General features: G+C 44.3%; 1 protein-coding gene across 3 annotated transcripts in view; it reads left to right on the top strand.

Moving 5' to 3' along the window:
• The window catches only part of MTUS2 (microtubule associated scaffold protein 2), a 620,738-nt gene that overhangs the window by 553,638 nt on the left and 41,948 nt on the right, over positions 1–25,152 (top strand). For all 3 annotated transcript variants that reach the window (XM_053672918.1, XM_053672919.1, XM_037152910.2), the window contains one exon: positions 9,019–9,085. In XM_053672918.1, the coding sequence (XP_053528893.1) occupies positions 9,019–9,085 (67 nt within the window). The remainder of the gene's footprint in view (positions 1–9,018; positions 9,086–25,152) is intronic.

The following is a 25,152-nucleotide window of genomic DNA, read 5'->3' as shown; positions in this document are numbered from 1 at the left end:
ATTGTAGCTCCCCTGTAGTTTCTGGTAGCTCATTTTGAGCTCTTTGAACTTCCTGATAACCAGTGCTTTGGATTCAGTATCTGATAGTTGACTTGCCTCCATTTCATCTAACATTCTTTCTGAGGCTTCTTCCTTTCCTTTCATTTGGGGATTGTTTCTTTGTCTTCCCATTGTTTGTGAGACTATTCTTGTTAGCCTCAGCTTCTTAGACTGATCTCTTCTGACTCCCTGGGTTTATGGTGTGAACTTCTGTCTTAGAGGACCTGTGATATTCAGTGGTGCAGTCTCCTTTGGGTATCCTGGTGTTCTCCGCTTCCACCTACTCCTTCTTGTGTGTGTGTGTGTGTGATCAGTCGGGGGAAGGCAAAATGGTTTATGACAGCAGGGGAATATTTTATGATATTTACAGTCACAGCCAGTAGAGAAGAGATAGAAGATCTTTAGGCTATATATAGTATTAACCATAATCTTCAACCCAACTTGCCACTTTTAAGAAAGGATGAGTCTCTTGTTAGAGAGGGAAGGCTTGTGAGTTGTATCTAAAAAGCAGTGAGGTTGCGGGTGGTCAGATTTTGAGGTAAGGTGAGAGTAAAGGATAGTAAATAGGTGTAGTATGTGAGCAAATAGAGTTAATCACTACAATAATAGAATTCAGAAAACTGAAGTGGGCTAAGATCCGGGAGATGTGTTGTAAAGTATTTACAGTTGTATAGAACAGCTATTATTTACAATAATATTAGAGTAACAATCATATGACAGACTCTATGTAATCTGGATAACATGAATAGGGGGTATAGAACTTTGGGTAGTATGCTAAATGAAAACAAATGGCATGGAAAATAGAAAATTAGCAATCCACTGTGGAGGAGAGAACAGGGGAAACCTGTCAAATGATACGATATAACCGGCCAAGGCAAAGAAGCCTATATAGAGAGAGGAGGAATACAAAGATACTATTAAAATATGAAAGTGAGAATAATGAAAAAAATAATCAAATATGCAGCAAGTTGTGGCTTCTCTGCTATAGCAAATTGAAATTTGTCTCTCTGTCTCTATTGATTTGATGTCCCCTCTTTGGGTCCAACTGATCTTTTTGCAGTTCCAAGTTGTTTGTGTCACTTGTAGGTAAAAGAAATACAAAAAACAAAAAAAGCAGGAGAAGGGAGGAAAAACTGGTAAGTTTGGAAAGAAAGGAAGACGGAATAAAACAGGAAAGAAGAAATGAGAGGAAAAATATTGAGAGATAAAACAATAATAAAATTAAAAAGATGCAAGATTACTTTTAAAAAAAAAACAAAACTCACATATCTCTTGTTGCCTTCAAACTGGCCAAACTGGTTTTTCTGGCTGCAGCAGGCTGAGGGGCAATTCCTGTGGTGTTTCTGTGAGTGCTTTCCCAAGAGCTAACCTGGCGCATCTCCCCAGCGCCCCACAAAGGTGATCTAGGTCCTTTTCAGAGCACTTTCCCCAGTGGTCCTCTCTGTGGGCTGGGTTGCAGGCGTGGGCACGGCAGCCAGGCTGCCTGGGTCCCGCGGGATCTGGCAGGGTCCTTCCCAGCTCTGTGGGGGAACTCAAAAGCTTTGGCCCAACCTCTGGATCGCTGCCAGGCTGGGTGGGGAGCAGGCCAAGTGGCTGTCGTAGGAGAATCCTTCAGTTTATTTTCCAAAAAATTTCTCAAGAAAGCCTGCCTCTCAGCACAGCCTAATCCCCCAGCCAGACCGGTGATTATTGGAGTCAGAGCCCGACAATGCGCCTCTTCATTCTCCCGGGCTGGCGACCACAGAGTCCATGGTTGAACATGGCCCTTTGTCCTTATTACCCTCTCTGTAAACTTAAGCAAACAGGTCTCTTCCCAGTGTCGCCCAGCCTTGCTTAGATGGGGAGGGAGGGTGCTGATGACCTGGCTCTCTCCCAAGGACCCTGTGGCAGGCCTGAAGCTCCCAAAGAGTCTGCCGTAGACCTGCTGGGCACTGGGGCTTCCGAAGAGTCCATGGCAGACACACCGGGTGCTGGGCGCCAGCCAAGGCTGCTTTTGCTCCTGTCTTTGCTCTGGTCCCTGAGACCCTACTGACCTGCAGCTGTCTCCTTGCTGTCTGGTTTTTCAGTGTCCACTACAGTTTCTGGTCTCTTATTTTCATATATGCTGGGGAACTGTTCACTGTTTGCGCTGCTCCTCCATAGATTGGCCAGGATTTTCTCCCATGTGTATGGGGAAATGGAATCTGCTCCATCCTACTCCATGGCCATCTTCCAGCCTATATCTCATTCTGATTTTTAAAACAAGATACAGTTCTGCTCGTTTTTCACACAAGTAGGCATTGCCATGTATTTGAGAACATTAACCTCAAATATGAATGAAACCTTTCTTGTGACCAGTCTATATTAAATTTAATTTCAGCATAGAACGGCATATATAAAATATAGTAGCCTGTGTTAATTATATGTGAAAGAAATACCCATATTTTTTGGACTATAAGACACCCCCCCACCACCAATTGGGGAGGAATAATGGTTGTTAATGCTGCTGTTGAGTTCTGTTTACATTTACGTTGGTGAAATATTATGTTATTTATGTTGTTAAATATTTTACCACATTATTTGCTTCAAAAATTTTTTCCTATTTTTCTCCTGTAAAACCTAGGTGCATCTGATGGTTCTAAAAATACAGTAATACTCACTGATTAATTAAGTCAAAGCACCGCATCAGGGCTGCCTTCAGCGCACCTCCCAAAGGGATTTTCCACAGAGCTGTGTGTGTATCTGGCCAATCTCCTTACCACTGATATTGAAAATTAATGCAGCATTCACAAGGGTGGCATGAAAACAACACTGAAGACATAAAAGTTCTGCTGACAGCACCTTGTGGCTGCTTCATTCTGAAATACAAAGAGAATGTTTCCCTGTGTGACCCAGTTTTACCCTGTACAGTCAAAGCCCAGCCTGAACTCCTGGAGCCCACAGTGAAGGAGCAATATTGTTTCTGGGAAGAATGAAAAATTTCTTTACCTCTTTGTAATTTCATGTGTATGTGTGTACTCTTGAATTTCACAAATTCACAACAAAAAGGATCAGGATATTACTGCAAAGAATTTTGTAGATTTTCTCATTCAGCTTTCTATTGTGGGACTCTTGTTTAGCCTGGAAAACATGACCCAGCACATGTGTTTGAGTTTTCCTGATCCACACTGATTTCAGGGTTGTCTTAAAAGGTAGGAGAGCCTGGCTGGTGTAGCTCAGTGGATTGAGCACGGGCCTGCGAACCACACAATCGCGGTTCGATTCCCAGTCAGGGCACATGCTTGGGTTGCAGGCTGGTTCCCTGCAGGCCAGTTCCGAGCAGAAGACGCATGAAAGGCAACCACACATTGATGTTTCTCTCCCTCTCTCCTTCCCCCCTTCCCCTCTAAAGATAAATAAATAAAATATTTATAAAAAAGTAGGGTAACTGTTTTTTAAAAAAAGGTAGGAGAAATTAGTTAGGTGTCTTTGGGCTTACATATATATATTTTTAAATTTACAAATATTTTTCTACCCTTCAAAAATATCATATGGGGGAGAGGGAGCTGATAAAAAACACCTAGAATTGCAGTGAATTTTATGAAATTGTCACCAGTGTCCCTTATAAATCGAGAATTCTTGCAGGGTGCCCTCACTGGCGTAGCTGAGTTGGCTGGGTGTCGTCCTGCAAAGGAAAAGTTCACTGGTTTGATTCCTGGTCTGGGCACATGCCAGGGTTGCAAGCAGGCCTGGTTACCATTTGGGTAACCAATGGATGTCTCTCTTTCACACTGACGTTTCTATCTCTTTCTCCCTCACTTTCCCTCTCTCTAAAAATAAATAAATAAAATCTTTTTTAAAAGAAGAAGAAGAGTTCTTTCAGGGAGAAACAGACCAAAGGGGAAGACTTGGTGAGGAAAGAGAAGGGCCCCTCCGATGTGGCTGGCAGGTTCCCAGAAATGGCCCCAGGTGCTTTGTCGCCACCAGTTCCCCTGGCCTTTTCCTGGGCCGCTGCCTCCACATCCTCCTGCTTATCCATCCGGTGGCCCCAGGAGATCTTCACACCAGCCCTGCCCCTTCAGTCATGTCACATTTTTTTTATAATTGCTCATTCATGCACTGATTCTGGAAGACTCAAAGACTCCTTGAAGGCAGATATATCCTGCCTCACATGTCTGCCTGGCACATAGTGGTCACTCAGTAAATATGTGTTGTTTCATGTAAGTTTTCAATTTCTGGATTAGTTGGGGTGAAAGTACTTCATATTCACCCAACATTCAATTTTAATGATAAACAGGCTGTTCTGTTGGTTTCTAATTCAAGGAGGGGCTCAGATGGCCAATGGCCACTGAGAATCACGTGGATGACACTAAAAAGAAAAGGCATTTTCACATCCTGTTATACCAAGTTTACATGGGTGGCATCAACCACTTGAACAGATAACTCCCACTGACCAGGCATGTTAAAATTTTAACAGAGTGTGGCAGGCTTGCCTAGGGCTCGGCCACGTATCCAGTTGCTTGGAGTTTATGGAATGATTGTAGGTGGTATGCTTTGCCAGACTCTGTAGCTAGGGAAGATTGAAAGCAGCACGCCCAGCACCTGTGAGTGGCCCCAGCATGGCAGCCCTGTCTCAGAATCATGGGCTTCACTGTAGCAGCCATGCAGGGGCCTCTTGAGGGCTAGAGGAGGGGAGAGCTAGAGGTTTCATGGGCACGCCTGCCATCAGTACTCATTGTCAACTCCTCTGTGATTGCAATGCACCACACCGGGGAGAACAGAGAAGTCAGAGGGCAAAGCACAGGTACGTGACCAAATAAAAGGGGCAGCTAAGAAGACACAGCTGCTGGTCTGGGGCTTAGATGAGTGTTCTCCAAGGATCTATTTCCAGCTAAGCCTGTCACATTGTAAAGAGTAATGTTAGAGGGGTGGCCTTCTTAGACTAGTGATTTCTGGACTGTATCACTAGGATGGTTTGGATAGTTAAATCTAAATTCTATTTTTGGCCCTTTGGAGTGAAAGCAGGAGCTCATGTGCTTGGCAGCAGTTAGAAATTTTCCACTCATCCCTTGTGTAGGGAAGCACTGACCTAATACAGGGCCAGGGGAGGAGGCCTGGCTTACAGTTCTGTCATCTCACCAGGTCCTCAGCCTGGAACTGGCTTAGGTAAGGGGACAAAGGGGAATAGCGGCACAAGGTCCTTTCCAAGGTCATTTCCTCAGGACAGACTCACCCTGGGCATTGAATAGAACCTAAGGGTCTAGCCAGGCAGCTGCTGGGATCTGTTGACAACGGTGGATGGAGGACAGCCTTTCAAGGCAAGGAGAGGAGAGCAAAGGTCTCAAGCTCACTTCTTGCCTGTGGAACAGCATCCCTGCAGTCACTGCCTGGACTCATTCCACCACAGGGCTGTGCTCATCACTCTGGTTTGGACAACACTAAACATATTGCTGCAGAGAATTCTTAAGTGAGAAAAGTTGATATTTCAAGAGCAAGCACTTAAGAAAGGCCTGTGGCCAAACTGCACAGGGTGACCTTTGCCAGCAGAGCTCAGCCGTGACAGACCCAAGCAGCAGCGAATTCACCGGAGGCCACTGGAGAGGGCTGGGGGGAGCGGATAGGGAGACAGCCCCCCTACCAGAAGTTACAGCCCCAGGCAGGCTACCCTAGAAATCCTGACACACACAACACCATACACATCACTCAGGTGGTGGGTGGGGTGTGAACAGCCAGGGGAGTTCTTCATTGAAACAGAGTGGTCAGAAGCTGACACTGACTCTCTGCCACCAGCCATGAAGGTCTTCATGGTAAGAAGTGCTCAGATCCAATCTTCAGAGAATGTAGTTTGAACCTTGATGTTCTGTCTATGTAAGTGCGTTTAGGAGAGGAGGATCTTGGTGTGTTAGTGTTTGATGAGGAGTATGAATTCTGAGTTAGAACTCCTGCATTTGCCATTTCCTGGCTCCTTATGTAACCATACAGCTCCAGTTTAGTCCTTCATGAAGGCAAATGGAAACCCAAGAGCCATCTGACAGAGTTGGGAGGAGCTGGGAGGTCAAGGGCTTCCCTGGTGTCATGCCTGGCACGTATGCCAGTGTTCACATTGAAGCTGTCAGGTTTGGTGCTCACATTGGGCAGCTGACCCTTCCAAGTCATCCATTTGATGACTGCAGTTTGAAACTGGCTGGTTTTATGACCTGCACTTGGGGAAGGATGGAGATGAGCCTGGGGTGGCGTGGTCCATCTTCATTCAGTCTTCTCAGTTCCTCTCAATGGCCTCTGCTTCCTGGAGAAGTTGCAGGGTCTCCAGTCTCACCCTTTCCTTCCTATTTTCCTTTCCCTTCTCTTCCAATCTCTCATCTCATCACTCTTCCCATTTTTTCTCTTTCTTTTCTTGCTTCTTCTTCTTTTTTCCTCTCCCTTGTGTTCCTCCTACAACAAAGATAGTGGGGCAGGCAGGGCCACAGGTATCAGAATTAGCTTTTCAACAAAGCGATCAAGTCCCAAAGTCTTCATCGGCAAACCTCATTAGAATCAGCACTGTCCCCAGCTGAGGCCAGTCCTCCTCCCTGCCGAGGACCTCAGGTCTCCCCTCTCCAAAATGCCTGAAAAAAGTGGCACTTGGCTGAAGAGTGTCGAGGGGTTTGTTAGGTTAGGGGAGGTCCCTCAGGTAAGTTACAATCCTCCTCAGGATTTCTCTTCCAAAGGCTTCTGCCTGGAGCAGAGGGAAATACTGGCTTTGAGTTAGAAATCCAAGTTCCTTTGCTGCTTTTGTTAAGTTCTGGTTACTCACTGCCTAACGCCCTCTCAGCCATTGCACTTCTCTGCAATTTCAAGAGCAAATACTTTAGTGATGCTGTTTCTGGTCTGATGAGTACAGTGCTCCGGTCCTCTCTGGCTCTGCTGAGGGCCTAAGGATGTGAATATCCAAAATTATTCTTGATAGTAGAAACGAGGTAGTTTTTTTTCACTAAAGATTATTGTAGGGTAAATACTGAAATTTACCCTATCCAGAACAACAATTTTCTTAACTTGTACTAATAAGTTGAATGTCAGCTGGCCATATTGTATAGAACGAACATATAATCCCAGTGACCAGTCTGATTAGAATAGGTTCTGGGTTCTCCAGTCTTTGAACTTAGAGTAGAATCAGGACAGAGCAAGAAAAGTGCTTTAAAAAATTAAAAACAGAGTATAAGATTGGTATAACAATTATAAACACATTTTGATACTTAATATGAAAAGCACCTCTTACCTATAGGATGTTATCCAGTTACGAATAGAATTAAAGGAAACAACAGAGTTATCATAACAACTAACACAGGTATAAAGCTTGCTAAGTACCAGACACCACTTTAACTACTTCACATATATTAATTTATTTAACTCTCATGACAATCCTGTGCAGTGGGCGTGGCCTAGAGGCAGCACCACTTAGAGATTAGGCAAATACACACCCCCAGGTGGGCTCCCTAGCCCTTAAATTCAGGGAAGGAAAGGACACTCTGGCTGGGATGAAAGGAGAGAGCTTCATGAATGAGGTGGGGTCCATTGTCCCTCAAAGGATGTATCATTGCTATATTGCTCCTAAGAGAACCATGAGCTTGTAACTGTTGATGCCTGGAACTAAAATAGCTGTCAGTTATTCTGCAAATGGAGTTTTATTTTGGTATCAGGAAATGGTGATGTTGCCTAGCAAATGCCTTTTGAATATCCTGAGACTATCACCTTAACCTAAAGTGACACACATGTTACCCAGGTCTAAATGCAGCAGACGCAGAAACGAGACCAGGATAGCTGTCTGTTCAAGTTTGGCAAGTTGTTCATTGAAGGTGCTAAAATAAAGGTCAAGGGGGTTAATAAAGAAAAGACATTCATCAGGCCTTGATGATATTCATGCTAGATATTTGGTACACATTTTAGCCAATATTTCCTTTCAGAAATGTTTACTTTAGCCCTGGCTGGCGTAGCTCAGTGGATTGAGCGCGGGCCTGTGAACCAGAGTATCGCAGTTCGATTCCCAGTCAGGGCACATGCCTGGGTTGCAGGCCAGTTCCCAGCAGGGGACTCAAGAGAGGCAACCACACATTGATGTTTCTCTCCCATTCTTTCTCCTTCCCTTTCCCTCTCTCTAAAAATAAATAAATAAAATATTTTTTAAAAAAAGAAATGTTTACTTTAAGAGTACATTCTTCAGAATGACAGAAACTTTGTATTTTGGGGATCTGTAACTTGAAGAGAATATATATGGCACAGGTTTCTTGTTATTATAGTAGTAATAAAATCATAAGAAGGTAAATATTTATGGTAACTCAATAACAAAGGTTATATGTTCAGTATTGCTTCAACTACTTTTATGTCATAGGAAGTATTGATTTGAACTCAACTTAGTTATTTAGCTACAAATAACATTCTTTGTACTAAATGATACTCCAAGTGTGAGAGTTTCTCTTATTTCTTCTATCAATACAGAATTCAACACAAAAAACTCTGAAGCCTTTCATTTTGTTGTTGGTCTTACTACTGAAATGTTTTATGTTACCTTGTGCTCACTATTCATTAGGGAACTGGCCATGTGTGTGGGGACAAAGGGTAAGTTTAAGAGGACAGTGGGCAAAATTTGCCCCTTGGAGCAATGTGGCATAGACATTTTCATGGTCAAAAATCTTATAAAAGGGATAATAATTAACAAGGCATAATAATCCATAACAGTAATTAGTGCAAAGAATATAAATATGCAAGAAAAGTATTGAAGGATGATCTATACAAGAGCAACATAGAGAAAAGCACAGGCATGGGTATTATTAATATTATATTGCAAGGTTTATGCTTTGAATGTAATTCAAATGAATGAGTCAGACTTGGCTTTGTTAGTTTTTATATGCTTATATAATTAGAAAATTATCTCCTTAAGGGTTAGGCTTGCAAATATTTGCTTAATATGATTCATTAATTAAACATATGCGAGTGCTTATGGAACATAAAACTAGGGGACTCTCAGTGTTTGTTTTGTCTTTTCAGAGTGAAAGTGCCCTTGTGAAAGGAAAGGAGCTGTCAATCGAACTTGCAAACATCAGGGATGAAGTTGGTAAGTAGGGCCTTGAAAATGAGGAACGTACAGAATATCTTCTCCTGATACCTGTGAATGTGTAACAAAAGCAATTAAGTCTCATGTAATAAGCCGGAGCAAACCTGCCCAGACAAATGAAATGTCTTAGCCAGCACAGCAGGGGGCTATTGCTGCCTTGCAGGGAGCCATAATTTTTGTGTCTCTGTGGTCATAAAGACAGCTTCGTAACAGTTCACAGTGGAGCTAATCAGGCCCTGACTCTGCTCCTCATAGATGGCAGACCATCCATCATCTGTGTTTGTGCTGTGACAAGCAGCGGATTGTTTAGGTTTCCCCTGGGCAGGCAAAGCTCCAAGAGAAGCAGCCCAGCTTAGGTGGACTACAGGAGGTGCTCTCTGAAGCATACAAATGTTCTGTGGCTGTCTGCCACTTCTGTGTTGTACTCTGCATGAAATACTCTGTGACATAGCACAAGGTCAGTAGCACAAGCTTGGGTGATTAAAATGCGGAGGTCCATGTTGAAACTCCCAGTCTTCTGCTGATTGGATGGTGCTGTTCAGCCTGAACCCTAAGAGACCACACAGATGATGGGATGGTCCCCAGACGATGGGATGGTCCCCAGACCCTGGGGCTTTCACTTAAAGTCAAAGATCAGACCAAGTGTTTGCTAACTTCCCTTTCTTGATCCTATTTCTCTCTCGAAGACCTGTTTGTTATTCTCTCTCCCCAAGAAGCAGTTAGCAAAGGTGCAATACCCATAGTCTATTCCCCTTGGCCTGCTCACTCTTCTCTTCCCAGAGTGGTAGTTCTGCATCCAATGTGGTCCTGGTAATGGCCTCCTCTGTGCAGGTGTCGTTCCCTCCAGGAGCAGAGGAACTGGGACAGTCCCAGCCACCCTAGCACCTTTGACTCCAGGCAAGCCATGCATCTGGGATTGAGTCTGAAGGCCAGACATTTCTGGGGAACCTGCCCCTGAGGATGTGCAGTGGACAGAGTAGTGATGGCCAAATATAGCATTTCCACCCCTTTTTTCTTAACCTTAAATTTTTTTTCTTCATTGTTATTTTTGTGACTTCTTTTGTCATTGAGAGGGGTCAGCAGTGGCTGCTTCTCCCCTCTAAGGAGAGTAGAGCCCCTGTGGGAAAGCAGGAAATAACAGCTCTCCTTCACAGCCTCTGCTGCAGAGCACCTCCACCTGGGCTGCCCGATTGGGGAGTCCTGGGGATGAGTCCCCACAGGTTTTCTGAGCAAGGTCTGCCAGCAACAGCCAAGGCAGAGCTTGTGCAAGAAGCTCCTAGGAGCTGAGGTCCACAAGTCTGTGCTTTTCCCTGAAGTGGGGGAATGTTTAGGTGGTTCTGAGAATGCACTTTGCAGGCATGTGACCCACCTACCTGGTCAAGCAGGGAAGGTTGGCTAACCTCTCTGTCCCTTGTTCCCCTTTGTAAAGAGCAAAGTCAGAAATAAGACTGGTGATGAAGCAGTCTGTGAAGGTGACTCTCATAACTATTAGGTTTGTAGCACCTTCCATCTGGAAACAGAGAGGAAATCTTCCACCTTAGGGTGAGTCCTTCCCTACAGAGATGTCTGCACCCCTGTGGCCAAGCTATGGATCCGGAAGTGCCATCCTGACCCATTTGGGCAAGGTGGGCTGAATCCAGGGCAGCTTCCTCTGTCCTTTCCAGAAGCTTCTAAATGCATCAGGAGCCTCACAAAGATTACATTGAGGTTTTTAAAATATATTTAAGTCTTATTTCATTTCTGCATTAGTGCTAAGAATAGAAGCAGAAATTGCTTGCTAAATGAAAAAGTCGCAGGGTGGTGCAGGGAGGGTGAATGGCCTTGGCAGTCCCACAGCCCTGGCCACTCAGCCCTACATCCAGCACTAGCAGACACTGCAGCAGCAAGCACCTGGGCCTCTGTAGAGACTGCATTTGTGACAGAAGAAAGACAGGGGAGTGTGGGCTCAATGTTAACTAAAAATCTGTAAATTCCAGTGTCTTGACTTGTATAGCATTCCCCTGACAGGAAACAGAATTAAGCTTACAAACCTGACTTACAAATGATTATATATAAAGAGAGATGGTCAAGCCAAATAGAAACTAGGAACTTACAATGATTGTGAATTCAGACATGGAAGAAGGGAAGAAGCTGCAAAAAAGTAGGCTGTAACCTGCAATAGGGCAGCCCTCTGAATGGGGGCTTAACTGCAGCCCCATGGTGCCCCATAATTTCATTCTTTCCCTTCCTACATGTGTCTACCCTGGTCTCAGACAGCTGCTCCTTTGTGGAGCCTTTGGTCTAGTGCCATATAAAGAAGAAATTAGCCCTGGCTGGTGTAGCTCAGTGGATTGAGTGCGGGCCTGTAAACCAGACAATCGCAGTTCGATTCCCAGTCAGGGCACATGCCAGGGTTGCAGGCCGGTTCCCTGCAGGCCAGTTCCCAGCAGGGGGCGCACGAAAGGCAACCATACATTGACGTTTCTCTCCCTCTCTCCTTCCCTTCCCCTCTAAAGATAAATAAATAAAATCTTTAAAAAAAAGAAGAAATTAAATCAATCTCTCTCACTCTCAACTCCCCCCGCCACCCCACACACACATCTGAGAAGAGACAGATAATATCCAAATATGTACCAGGGAGGGGAGTAAGTAGTTCAGATGGAGCTTTTTGTGGTCCAAGAGTAGGGTCCTTGCAGAGTGCCTGAAAATTACTGTAAGTTGTGTTATGTTGTATTCCCTATGGAGACAGAGGTCTCTGGTCATCTTCTTGAAAGTGTCTTATCCTCAAGTCACCCTCCCAGGGTGATGGCTTTTGCCTTGTCTTGGGAGTTGGCGTTCACTGAGTTCACGCTTGGAAAAGCCTTTCCCAGCGACAGTGTTTGAGGTAGTGAAAGGGAACATGGATCTCCAGGAAACCAGGATCCAGCACCACATTCAGGAAAGGGGGGCAAAATGGCTAGTAATAGGTTTATATTTGATTTTTTTCACATTTTAGAATTTCTTAGAAACTGTAATTCTTAAAATATGAGCCTTGGTCTTTGGATAGACTGTCATTCTCCACATTTGTAAGTCAAATGTTGAATCAGTTGAAGGGTCACTCACATGTGTAAATGCTGAAATAAATTTATAAGAGTTTGTCCTAGGAGCAGAGTTCCTTTTGAGATGTTAGGCTTCAAGTTGTTACCGTATTTTCAGACTATAAGACCACACCCCCACAAATTTGGGAGGAATAATGGTTGTTAATGCTGCTGTTGAGTTCTGTTTACATTTATATTGGTGAAATATTATGTTATTTATGTTTTAAATATTTTACCACACTTTTTGCTTCAAAAATTTTTTTCCTGTTTTCCTCCACTAAAACCTAGGTGCATCTTATGGTCTGAAAAATACAGTACCTGACATCAGGTGGATGTTTATGATCCTCTCTCCGGTAAAGCTGGCTTCTTAGAAAATCCAAGCCTTAAAAAAATGCACATTAGGTGAAGTCCACCAGACAGAAAAATACATGCAGTACGTAGCTAGGTTCAGAGGAAAAAGCTATTCCTCGTGGGCCCTGCTGTTCTGCTGGCCAGATGGCAGTCCCACTGAGATATACGTGCACCCTGGAGCTGAAACAACACCAACTCCACTGCCAGCCTCTGGGCTGCTCACAGCCATGACTTCATGACTTCTTGAATGTGGTATGAAATGGCCACTCATCTTAGAGGTTCTCAGTCACCCCAGCTGTAATCCTTCTGGTCTTATTTACCTGCCACTGCTCCCCAGGCCCCAATGACGATGGGTAGACAGGTGGCTTCCATCATCATCTCGTAGCCCCCTTCCTCTCTCAAACTTATTACAACATGCGCTCTGCCTATTCCCACCCCAAGCCAGATCCATTGAGTTTTTATCTTTCTGCCAGCTTTAGACTTAAGATGACCTTGAATTTTCATCTCTACTAAATACTTTAAAAATGCTTAGTATAAATATAGTTTTAAAACAGAAAGCAATATTAAACAAAGCAATCATTCTGGCAGAGTGTTTCAGGTTTTATACAGAAAACTAAAGATTAAATCCATATTTTGATTAAAGTCAGCCTATTGAAACACAGCAAAACAAACAAAAACCTGGATGCTCTATAATATAGCAAAGAGATATTAAAGAATTCTGATAGCTTTGACATGAAGGTATGATAGGAATCTATGTTGGTGTCAATATACCACAAATTGTTGTATATTTGTTTTTAAGTTACTAACTAGAATGGATTTTTCAGTTTATTCTCATCTGTAACTAGAAACCCACACATACATACAAATGCCACTGTGAGGGCATTTGTGAGATGATTTTACCTGTCAGGGTTATACATGACATTTGTCTTCCAACTTTATCATCATAACCCTATATATTTACATCACGCTTAGTACTTACCAAACTCTGTCCCAAACATTTTATTTATTCATTCCAACAGCTCACTGAAGTAGGTGTTGGTGTCCTTGTTTTATAGGAAATTGAGGCTCAGACAGATTAAATGCCTTCCCCAAGCACACACCTGGTATGGGACAGAGGCAGATCTCAACCCAGGTCTCCATCTTCCACACAGAGTGTGTAAGATTTCCATGGCACTCAGCCCCACCACCAAATTATTTTTTTTTAATTTTTAATTTAGTAAATTGGAAAATCTGGTAAACAAAATAAAATTGCCCTTTCCTCTAATTCTATATGATTTTGACACAGAACCATAAAAAGTGCTGGTATGAATCTAGCCAAACATGTGGTAGAGAGTGATTCTGTAACACAGTATGATGTTCATTGATCCTAGACTAACCCAGGGGGGTTGGGTTCAGGGACAAAATACAAACTCCCCCAAAAAAGTAGTAGCTACTCAAGGTAGATTTTTACTTCTCTCGTATATAAAAGTCAGGAGGAACACCCAGGAGTAGGCATGCTTCTGCTCCACAGAGCTCACATGGGCCCAAGCTTCTTACAGCTCGCTGTCCTACACTCAAGACTGAGGTCCTTTCCCTCATGGTCCAGGTTGGTGGTGGCTCCACAGACATCATCTCCGCATTCCGGGGAGTGGGGTGCAGGAGGGAATGAGCAAAGAAACAGCAGGTCAGCTCTCTCTGGAGGAAGGTTTCTAGGAACTATACTTCAGCATAGATCTCATTAGCCAGAACGGAGTCCCAAGGCAAATTTCATCAAAAGGGAGACTAGGAAATGTGCTTTAATACCTTCTCAGATATTATTTTATTACTATGGGAGAAGGGGAGAGTGAAAATGGGGGGCTACTAGCAACCTGCACTGTGGGGCTGCAACTGCCTCTGTCAGTAGGTTGGGGAGAAGTCCTGTAACAGTAAGTGACTGAGAGCAAAGGGTCTACAGAGTACTTGGCAGAAGAGAGGGGGTTTAGTACATGCTAATTCCCTTAAATTTCAAATTATATTCTTCTATCTTCTTTTATCTCTTAGCTTTAAAAAAGCTGAGTCAAAATGCAAAAACTAAGGCAATAACCCAGAAAAAAATAACTAATCTTGGGATCATAAAAATAATGGGTATTTTCTGATTTATAAAAATATCTCTTCTAAGCACACCAGATAAAACCACTTCAAAAATAAAGACAGATAACTTTACAGTTAAGGGATAGAAAAAAAAGATATATTGTGCTAACACCAATCAAAAGAATAGTTGGAGTATCTCTGTTAACATCACACAAAGTAAACTTCACACCTGTAATATTACCAAGGATGAAGATGGCCGTTACATAATGATAAAAGAATCAGTTTACTGAAAAGACATAGCAATACTAAATAGCTGTGTGCATAATAATGGAGTTTCAAATCACATGAAGCAAAAAGCTGATAGGACTAAAATGAGAAACAGACAAACCCACAATTACCAACTGAGACATTAGCATTTCTCTCTCAGTATCAATAGAACATGCAGGCAGAAAGTCAAGAGGGAGATAAAAGACCTAAATGGTGCCCTGGCTACTGTGGCTCAATTGGTTGGAGGATTGGCTGGTAACTGAAAGGTCGTGGGTTTGATTCCTGGCCTGGGCACGTACCATGCCTGATCTGGACCCATGTTAAAGGCAGCTGATCAATATTTTTCTCTCTCCCTTCCTCTTTCTCTTAAAAGCAATGAGTGAGGATTAAAAAATTAAGAAAAAAAAACCTGAACAGCCCTGGCTGTAGCTAAGTGGGTTGAGTGCAGGCATACAAACCAAAGGGTCACTGGTTCAATGCCCAGTCAGGGCACATGCCTCGGTTGTGGGATACATCCCTGGTGGAGGGGTGCATGAGACACAACCACACACTAATGTTTCTCTCCCTCTCTTTCTCCTTCCCTTCCCATCACTGCAAAAATAAATAAATAAAATACTTAAAAATAAATAAAAAAATTCACTGTTTCACCTGAACAGTGTCATCAATCAACTTGACCTAGCTGACATTAGGAACACTCCACCCAAAACGAATCCCTTTCAAATGTACATGGAACATTAGGCAACATAGACCACAGTTTAAGCCATGAAACAAACCTCAGGTAATATAAAAGAATTAAAATCATACAAAATGTTTTGGACCGTAATTAGATTATAAATCAATACTATGAGAATACCTGGAAGACTCCAAACATTTGGAAATTAAACATACTTTTAAATAACATGTAGGTCAAAGAGGAAGCACCAAGGGAAGCAGAAAATATGTTGACTTGAGTGAAAGTAAAACATAACATATCAAAACTTGTGGAATGCCAAATTCTCTCTGATCGACAGAGGAGATTCTTCCCATTCAGTTGTGCAACAACTTGCTGGCAGGGACAGTGACCCCACAGGCACCGTCCTGCCCTAGCCTCTCGTGTGGGGCCGCAGGAAGTGTTGTTTCAGAGAAGGTAAAATCTTGTAGATTTAGTGTGCTATCAGAACTTGAGTGTGGCAATATAGCTTCAAACATAGTGCTTTCTTTGCAGGACCAACCACTCAGCACAGCTAGGTCTGGGAATTGCCTGCCCCTCCTTTAGGGAAATGATATTTGCTCTGGGCTGGGAAAAATTCACACCAGGGGTATCACCAGCCATGATTACGTTTATTTCAATGAATGTGATGTTCTGAAGTCCTTTTAGTTTTTACCTCAAATAGGTGCTTACCCATGCACAGTAACAACAAAACTGCTAACACTTTTAAGCATACCAGAGACTGAGTTGGTTGCCATGGAAAATACATTACCAGCTACAAGTCTCCAAAACTGCTACTCTCTTTGAGACAATGATGTATTCCACTTGGCGGCAACACATTTTTTGATATTTATAAAATTCTTTGATATCTATACACATAGCACGTTTTAATTATTTTATGTGGAAATGTCTGTTTTGTAATCCTCTAAAGTATTCCTTCCTTCCTTTATGAATAAAGATAATTCTTTCAGATAGATCTTAATGTTGATATTTTAAGTCTATGGGTTTAATCCTTAACTAGCACGAACTGACCTATTAGAGTAACTCAGGATACCAAGGGCTGCTCCTAACTTACCCTGAGGACAAGCAGCTTCTTGAAATTTTGAGTCATCTGTCTCCATTAGATTTATGGTAACTTCATAAATCTAATGTTTACAGTGGCATGCAGTTTAGAAGGCCCTTTCACATAAAATTTCACTTGATCTTGACAATAACCCTAGGAGAAAGGTAAGCTAGATAATACCACCACCATTTGAATGCTGAATAAATCATGTTTATAGAGAGTGAGAGCAAAGCCCACGTCATATAACTGTGAGGAATAACAGAGCTGGGTCCTTATCTCATTCCACTGTTACCACATGCTGCCTTTGTGTTGTAAGATCTCAACTGGTGTCTCAGGGAGATAACGAAAAGCAAGAGGAAGACATGACATGCTATATACATCTAACTTGAAAATTGCTGAAGAGCATCTTGCAAAATATGTACTTTCAGTGAAAATCACAGACAAATTATGCAGATGCAGATATAGTCACCTCCCCTTGGGAGTTTCTCATGTACACAGATCCCCCCTTTTTTTTTTCTTTGTATCTTGAGCCCAGCCCAGGGCTGAGCTCGTGGAATGTGAAGCATTTACTGCTTCATTTTATAAACTTGATTGAACCCAGGAGACATTCCCGTTTGCGTGCCCAGAGTGATAGAGGGATGTGACACAGTCTCTGACCTCAGAGAAACCTGTGTGTTGGAGAGATGGACACATAACCAGGTAATTTCAATCCAGCGTACTTAGTAAGGTGCTAGAGGGTTCGGAGTACAGAGGTGGGTTCGCAACCCAGTCAGGGCTAACATTTGGTTTTTCTTGTCTAATGTCACTGTGAATTACTCATTCAGCTAGCCCCAGATACCACCAGGTCCACACGTAGGTATTCACGGGTACTAACAGTCTGTTTGCTCAATTTGGCAGTTTATTTAAACAAAATAATATATAAATTCCGATGTATGCTTTTGTAATATGCAGATCATTTTTTGACCAAAATTACAGTTTTTCAGCCAAATGGCAAGTCTTTAGGAAGTTAATTCTGACGAAGATGATAACTAGACCAATCCAACATTGCAAGTAACTTTGTGAAGACTTCCTAGGTTTCAACAATCTGGTCTTTAGTGCACTGTTTTCTTTTATAAAATATCTGATGATGAAGAATGTGATCAGAGTTCCCCTGATCAGACAACGATTCCGGAGGGAGAGACCAGGCTGGCAGCAAAGTGTGGGCATGGACCGTGGTGGCATCGCTGGTGCCCAGCTTCTTCTGTTTTCCTCATTAGTACACTGAGAATGGCTCTGTCTGGGAAACATCTTTTAACCGTGTCTGCTACAGCCTGATCTAGAAAAGGAAATACCGGTGATTAATTTATAGTGAGAAATATATCTTTTTATAGGCAGATCTACCTAGAAAGCTAAAATTGTAATCAGAAGACTGCTAGTGGCCCCAAATCAATCACATGCTGCAAATACTAATGGCATTTTCCAGAGGCAGCTCTGGGCGACCACCTGCATAATTCTTGTTTACTGAGGACCTTCGTTCTTTGTCAGGGGTTCCCGTGGAAGGGGCGGAAGCCTGCTAGAGTCACCTGGGAGCTTTCACCACCTATCCCTGCCCAGACTCTGCTTCCAGTCAGGACAGAGTAACTAAGACTGGACTTAACATTGCCAGACAGTTCTCAAAATGGTTGTACCATTTGACACTAGCCCCAACGATGTTGAGAGTTTCAGTTCCTCCATATTCTCACCAACATTTGGTATTGTTGTAATATTTTCTTGTTGCTTTAGCCATTCTTGTAGGTGTGAGGAGTATCTCATTATGGCTCTAATTAGCAGTTCTCTGGTCACTGGTGATGCCAAGCATTTTTTATGTACTAACCATCTCTTTGGATATCTTCTTTTGTGAAGTGTCTTTTTGTCCATTTTTTATTATGTTGTTTTTCTTTTGACTGAATGGCAACTGCCTCTTCACCTGGGCACACTGGGGGCAAACTCTCTCAAGTCTGCCACAGTCCCCCTGGCCTACCACCCATGTATGCTTGTGATCTTCCCTTCAAATCCCAGCACCTAAAGGCAGACTTGGGACGGCCTGAGTCTACAGTCATGAACAGGAAAATTGAAAGCACATCTATTGCTAAAATACAAAAATTTCCAAGAGTGCTATTCTTAAAAGAATTTTGAACATTTTTCTGCATAAATAAAGTGTTCCAGGGGTGTTATTCAGGTCTGAGAAAGCTATAATTCATGAATTCAAAGATTATAATCAGTTGAGAAAATAGGTATATTAGCAAATAATTGTAACATAAAAATGAAGCATCTCTCTCCTTCAAGTATTTGTCCTAGATGCTGCTCTAGGCTTTTTTTTCCTCTTGTTTTTCATGATCTCTGTTGTCTACCACTCATCTTTAACCACCGCCTAAGCCACTCCACCCAGGTCCATGACTCTAGCCCCGGTCTCTCTTGGGGTAACTTTGTGGTAAACTATAGGCAGTACAGCTCTTCATGGTCTAACCGTTTTATCTCCACCCACCCCAAACTCCAACCTCAGAGCAAAACAAAACAAAACAAAATCTCTGTTTCTTCTATATACCTAAATTAGTCCAAGTTAAGCTGCTATAACAAAGAGGTCCTTGATGTATGGGTTTACATGAAGGGGGGGGGGAACCAAAAAATCAGGAAGTATCTTCTGGAGGGCTTTCCCCTTGCAGTACAGGCTTCCCCACTAGGTGAGTGTTCTAGTGGGGAACACTTGTTCTGGTGTTCTTGCTAGGAACCCATCTGTATCAGTGTACCAGCTGGTGTTGTTGTGAGAGACTGCATTCAGCTTCTGTGATTTATTTTTGAAGACTCGATGTGTTTGCCCATTTCATGATGGGCCATTTACAAGTGCACCTGCCCACACTGCACTGAATGTTCAGCAGTTATGTGTGTGCGTGTGTGTGTGTGTGTGTGTGTGTGTGTGTGTGTTTTACCAAAACAGCATGACCCCTGTGTCCCACCATCCCTATTCACCAGGTCTCACTCCAAGTGCCTTTTTTTGTTTCCCTGGATGAAAAAATCCTCAAATGCAAACATTTTGCTGATGTGGAAGAAGTGAAACAAAAAATAGCAGAAGCACTAAAAGGCATCAAAGTAGACAAGTTCAAAAACTGTTTTGAGCAGTGGAAAAAATGTCTTGATAAGTGTATTGCATCAAATGGAGAGTACTTTGAAGGTGACTGAAGTTTAAACATGTAAGAAATACACAATTGTTTGTTGTAGACTGCTCTGCCTGGTTCTAGGAATTATATCTCGATCCCTTGTGGCTAAGGGTGGGGGACTACCTCTGGAATGTGAGCCACAGGAGACAAAGCTTGTCTCTGGTAGCAAATGCTGCCTCAGTTTCCTCTCCCTGCCCCCAAAGCTTGGTTGGAAGTCAATGACAGGTAAGACCCCTCACAGTAGGGGGCAATCTAAGCCAGACTTGGAGGCCTTCCAAGGCCTCCATGGAAGGACTTGGGGGACTGCAACAAAGAGGGAGCAATGGACTCTTGCTCCTCAGCTTTGACATAGCCTGAGTCCCCATGTCCTTTGGGAGAAGTACTTCTTGGCTCTAATCCCCTTAAGCCTGAATATCTGTTGGGGAGAGGTGCAGCTCCTTGCCTTGCTAGAAAGTGTCCTGGGGAAAAATCTGGCATCACAAAGACTTCCTGATAAACCTGTGAAATCTGCTCTACTAAGAGTGTTTTCATTCATACATTAAGGGCTCGAGCAAGAAACCCTAAAACTCTGTTCCTGACAGACTCTGACTCACACTAAGCCCTCAGATTTCTTTGAAATGTTATCTACTGTTTGATTCTTGCTGCCCTGTATTCCTGTGTATTACAACCCAATAAAAGGCCCTGGAGGAGAGTGCTTGAGGCCTTTTTGTCCTCAGAGAAACTGGCCAATGCTGGCCTTTTTCCCCTGAGAAACTGGCCACTGCTCACTTCTCCCCAAGCAGATCACATCATGTCTTGGTCATATTTACTCTTCATCCGTGGCACTCAGGGGGACTTGTGAGGAAAGTCACTCCCACAATCGTTTATAAATAAATTCCATTTTGGGGGGCCCTCCTTATATAACTATGGAATAAATTACATAGAGGGACATTTTTCTTTCATATAATGGTCCAAAACTGAGAGGCCCAGAGTTTGCCATGTGCCTCTGCTCCATTATTCCCAAAGCCTTTGTGTTCAAGGCTGATGCAGGCAGGAGCACATTTCCACCTGAGGGAACGAGAAGGAGAGAAAGTAGAGAGCATGCAGCTTCTTTATAGAATATGACCCAGATGCCAGCATGTCACTTCTTCATATCCCTGTGACCCAAAAGCAGAATCACAGGTCTCAGGGAGCCACTAGGGAGGCCAGAAGATGGAGTCTCCAGGGGACAGCCATGTGGGTTAAAACTCGATGAATGATCAGTAAAAGACAGAAAAGGACACAGCAGGCTAAACCACAATCTCCAGCTCAGTTATTGAGACCGTAGTGTACAGAGTAAACAGATCCAGAAAGCTGGGGTCATCATCAACTCTACCTCTCCTTCTCCTTCATACTTGATGTCCCGCGAGTCACCAAGTACTGTTGACATATACCATATGATCTCACCTTTAACAGGAACCTAAACAACAAAAGAAACAAGCAAGCAAAAATATAACCAAAGACACTGAAATAGAGAACAGGCTGACAGTGACCAGAGGGGAGAGGGAAGGGAATCTCAGGGGGAAAAGGGGAAGGATTTATAGGAACAAGTATAAAGGACACATGGACAAAAACTAAGGGGGGGGGTGGAAATGGGAGGGAGGTGGGAGGGCTGGGGGTGGGCTGGGATGGAAGTAAAAGAAAACTAGTTGAACAACAATTAAATAAATTTTAAAAAAAAAAGAATGTGGGAGTCCATCCTAATTCTCTTCTCTCCTCCTCATTTATGTGGTGACTTAGCCTCTCCTTTCACCAAAACCTCCCTCACTAGCCACCCCCTACCTCTCTGCTTGCCCATAGGTCCAGCCTCTGTCATTTCCATGATTAAAATCCATCAGTTACCAGAAACATGTCTGCCTGTGACAAGAAGAGCAGTTGCCCCTAACTAGGGGGTCTAGAGTGGGAGGGGAAATCACTGTTCACCACCTTCCTTTTCCATGTTGCTTGAATTTTTTGTCACATACAAAAAATAAAAATTAAAACACTATGACAAACGAGGATCCTCCAGTGGCTTTATACCACTCACAGGACAAGTAGAATTCAAACATTGTTAGCATGGCGCAGTGGGACTGCTGTGTGCCCTCCTGCACACTCCCCTGCCGCACCCCTTCCACGGCCTCCGCAGTTCTGCCCACTTCACTGCCTGCTCCTGAACTGGCCTCTCCCTCCCCCCACCCCACCAACCTCCCGAGCTTCCTGGAAAACTAAAGTCTGCCCTCACCTCCCTGGCTCCCTGGCAGGGTTACTCCCCTTTGGAGGAACTCCTGCTTCAGTGCTTCTGGGCTTCCATACATGCAGTGCCATAGTAGTTGTCACATCACCATCACTTCGCATTTATCCATCTGATTCTCCCTTTCTGCCACTAGACTAAAGCCCCTTGGGGGCTGGGCTGTGCTTAGCAGTCAAGGTCAGTTTCCTGAATACCTTGTGCAAGAGATTGTATTCCAGGGACTTAAGGCCACACGGGAAAAATTACTGGGGGAGACAGAGCTTACAAGGGAAACTCTTAAAAACACTTTTGTACTTTTAGAATAAAATAATGCAGCAGACTAAATAAAAATAACATTATGCCATTTTGCGTGTTTAAATTCATTTCTTTTCCCATCCCTTACCCACTGGAGGCACTCCAGACTATCCTTCCCAGGATTTTCACCAGGTGCTCAAGGTCTACGCATGTATCATTCATAATCAAGGCGCCATTTACCACATGTCTGTGAGATGGCATCCAGGAGTGTACATACATGTTTATAATTCTCCCAATGACCCTGCAGGTTAGCTTGTATCGTGCCTATTTCACAGGAATGTGGAGGTCCTGAAAAAGTAATTGACTCACCAGGGTTATGAGCCGTCCATCAGGGGTTCGAACAGAGGTCTCTCAGGTCCCAGAACCCTGTCAGCTCTCCCTGGAAGCACTCTGCCTCCATGCCTGCTCAGAGACAGTGCTTTTGTTTGAATGTCTGCCTCTCCATCCAAAAGGCAACGGTTCCCTGTGTTCTGACTGGGCCTGTTGGTGACCCTTTCCTCCTGAGACAGTCCTACCTCTCAGCCAACTGCTCCTCATTCTAGTTTCTCAGCTCCCTGCTCCCAACAGGCTCAGCATTTAGGTCTGAATTTACTTCTCTTCAGTTTATTCTTTCCATCAAAACTGCAGTGCAAATGCCTCTGTTCCTGCTCTGCCTCCCGCTCTATTTCCCTTTTCTATACCCAAACCCTGTTTCTTCTTCCTCAGTTAGCCGGCAGGGGGCGCTCATGAGGGGACTCCTCTGTCCAGGTGATGATGTGGAGTCACGAAGGACTTGGACAGGAGAGAATGGCTGCGAGCAGTGCCAGTCTCCTTACTACCTGGTAGGGGCAGGGGGATATGACTCCAACGAAAAGGTGAAGAGGATGGGAAGTCCCGCACAGGAACCCTGAAGGAAATGCAGTGTCCTGGGACTCAACCTCTCCAGGAGGGCACATCCTCAGAGTTAACTCTGCACATACAGGCTCAGGGTCACACTGGGTACTCAAGCCAGCTGAGAATGAACAGGCAGGCCTAGAATTCAGAGTGGCAGTAATGGGCAGGTCCTGTAGACAATAGCAGACACTGTCTGCTCTCTGCTTCAATATAGGTGGTGAAGGCTGCACAGCAGGAGGGGCAGGGCTCTGGGACCCGAGCCCTAAGCACTGGGGCCTTGCTGTTCAGACAGGTCCATGGACCAGCTGGGGCTTATTCTAAATGTACATGCTTGGGCCCACCCCACCTCTGAGTCAGTGCCTGTGCTGGAACAGGATCCTCAGACAATCTGCCTTTGCTTACAGGGGTGATTCTCAGTATGTGGTCCCTGGGCTACTAGCAACAGCAACACCTGGGAACTTGTTGGAAACACAGATTCTCAGGCTGTGCCACCAATGCCAACCCCCTGAATCAGAAGCTCTGGGATGGGCCCAGCAGTCTGCACTTTAACACCCTCACACATGATTCTGATGCTCGCTTGGGACTGGACCATGTGGCCATTATGAGAGTGACCTTGAGAAAGCCAGAGATCTGAACTGACTTGGTTCTGCTGCTCAGGCTCCTCTTAGGGAAAATGGGAACATTAAGTAGGAATTGCACCCACTTCACAGACTGTTTGTGATGTCGTCGCAGATATGGTGTAACTTGCCTTAAGAGCTGCAAGGTGGAATTCTGATAATTCTCCAGATGTCGCCTGCTGAGGGCACCCACAGTCATGGTGGGCCAGCCAGACCGCCCCTCTGGCACGGCTGCGACCCTGTGGAACCAGTGCGTGGTCCCCCGCAGCCATCCTGGTGCTCGTGTGTGCATGGGCTCTTTTCCTCACAGGCTCTAGTCAGCACTCTCTGGGTCCAGATTTGCTCAAAGTCACTTTAAAAACCACTTACATCTGGCACTTGCCTCCCACAGAAGCCTGCCCTACACAGACAGGGCCGTGTAACCCCTTGTGTCCGTGTCACCAGGGAGACTTCCGTCTCCAGCTGAAGGAACTGTGCCCACGCACATGGGTTTCAGTCTCGAAGCAGCACTGGGAGGTGGGACAATGAACCAAAATAAGATCTATCCCTTCACGTCACACTGTCCAGCAACCTGGTTGCCTTGGTATTTTCTGCGTAGTGCTAAGAAATGCCACAGGTGCAAGTGTCTCTGCTTACATGTTTCACACCTGGTAACCAGGAAGGCTACCTCTAGAACCTTTTACACTATTGTTCTGGCTTGGTGTGGGGCTGCACGTCTGGCCCCTGTTTCCTGCCCTGAAAAGGGGTCAGTGGGATTCCTCATCTGGTCTCCGTTGGATTTCATTTTATTTTCTCTAACTCGCCGTTCTTTCTGTTCTCACCTTCTGGAATTCATCAGTCACTCCTCCTTTCCCTTGACCGTCTCATGAAGCCAGATGCACCCCAGCACCCCCACACTGGCCCTGAGCCCACCTCACAGCCTTCAGCCCAGTCCAGGTGTGTTGGGCCAGGCTGCTCCCACAGCCCATGTTTACTGAATGCTCACTGGGGATGAAGGGCATCCTTATAGGTTTTAAGTACCGAGAACTCTTCCTCTAATCTTGAAGGCAGTGCCTCCCCCACCTAGAGGTGCAGGCCTGGAGAGAGGGAGCCACTATGGGATGGGGCACCCCCTCCAGGCACCATCAGCACACCCCGTGTCTCTCAGAACAGTGCTTCTTATACAAGTCTTCTCATAGAGGGGCCTTATTAATCACGACTCTGATACAGGGAGTCCAGGGTGGATCTGAGATTCTGCTTTGCTAACAAGCTTTCAGGCTGGTGCTGCCCAGCATGGGTCTCCTTGACCGGAGGCCGTGAACACATTTGGTCCTAGCTGCACTCTATGCAGTAGAGTTGTTGTCATTTTTCAGTTGAAGGTCACATCTCTAAATGTTCACTTGGTTTTA

This window comes from Artibeus jamaicensis, unplaced genomic scaffold (genome assembly GCF_021234435.1).
Source record: "Artibeus jamaicensis isolate MK-2021 breed Jamaican fruit bat unplaced genomic scaffold, CSHL_Jam_final contig_793, whole genome shotgun sequence".
Taxonomy (NCBI): domain Eukaryota; kingdom Metazoa; phylum Chordata; class Mammalia; order Chiroptera; family Phyllostomidae; genus Artibeus; species Artibeus jamaicensis.
Note: the sequence above shows the minus strand (reverse complement) of the source record. Positions and strands in the feature narration are given on the sequence as shown.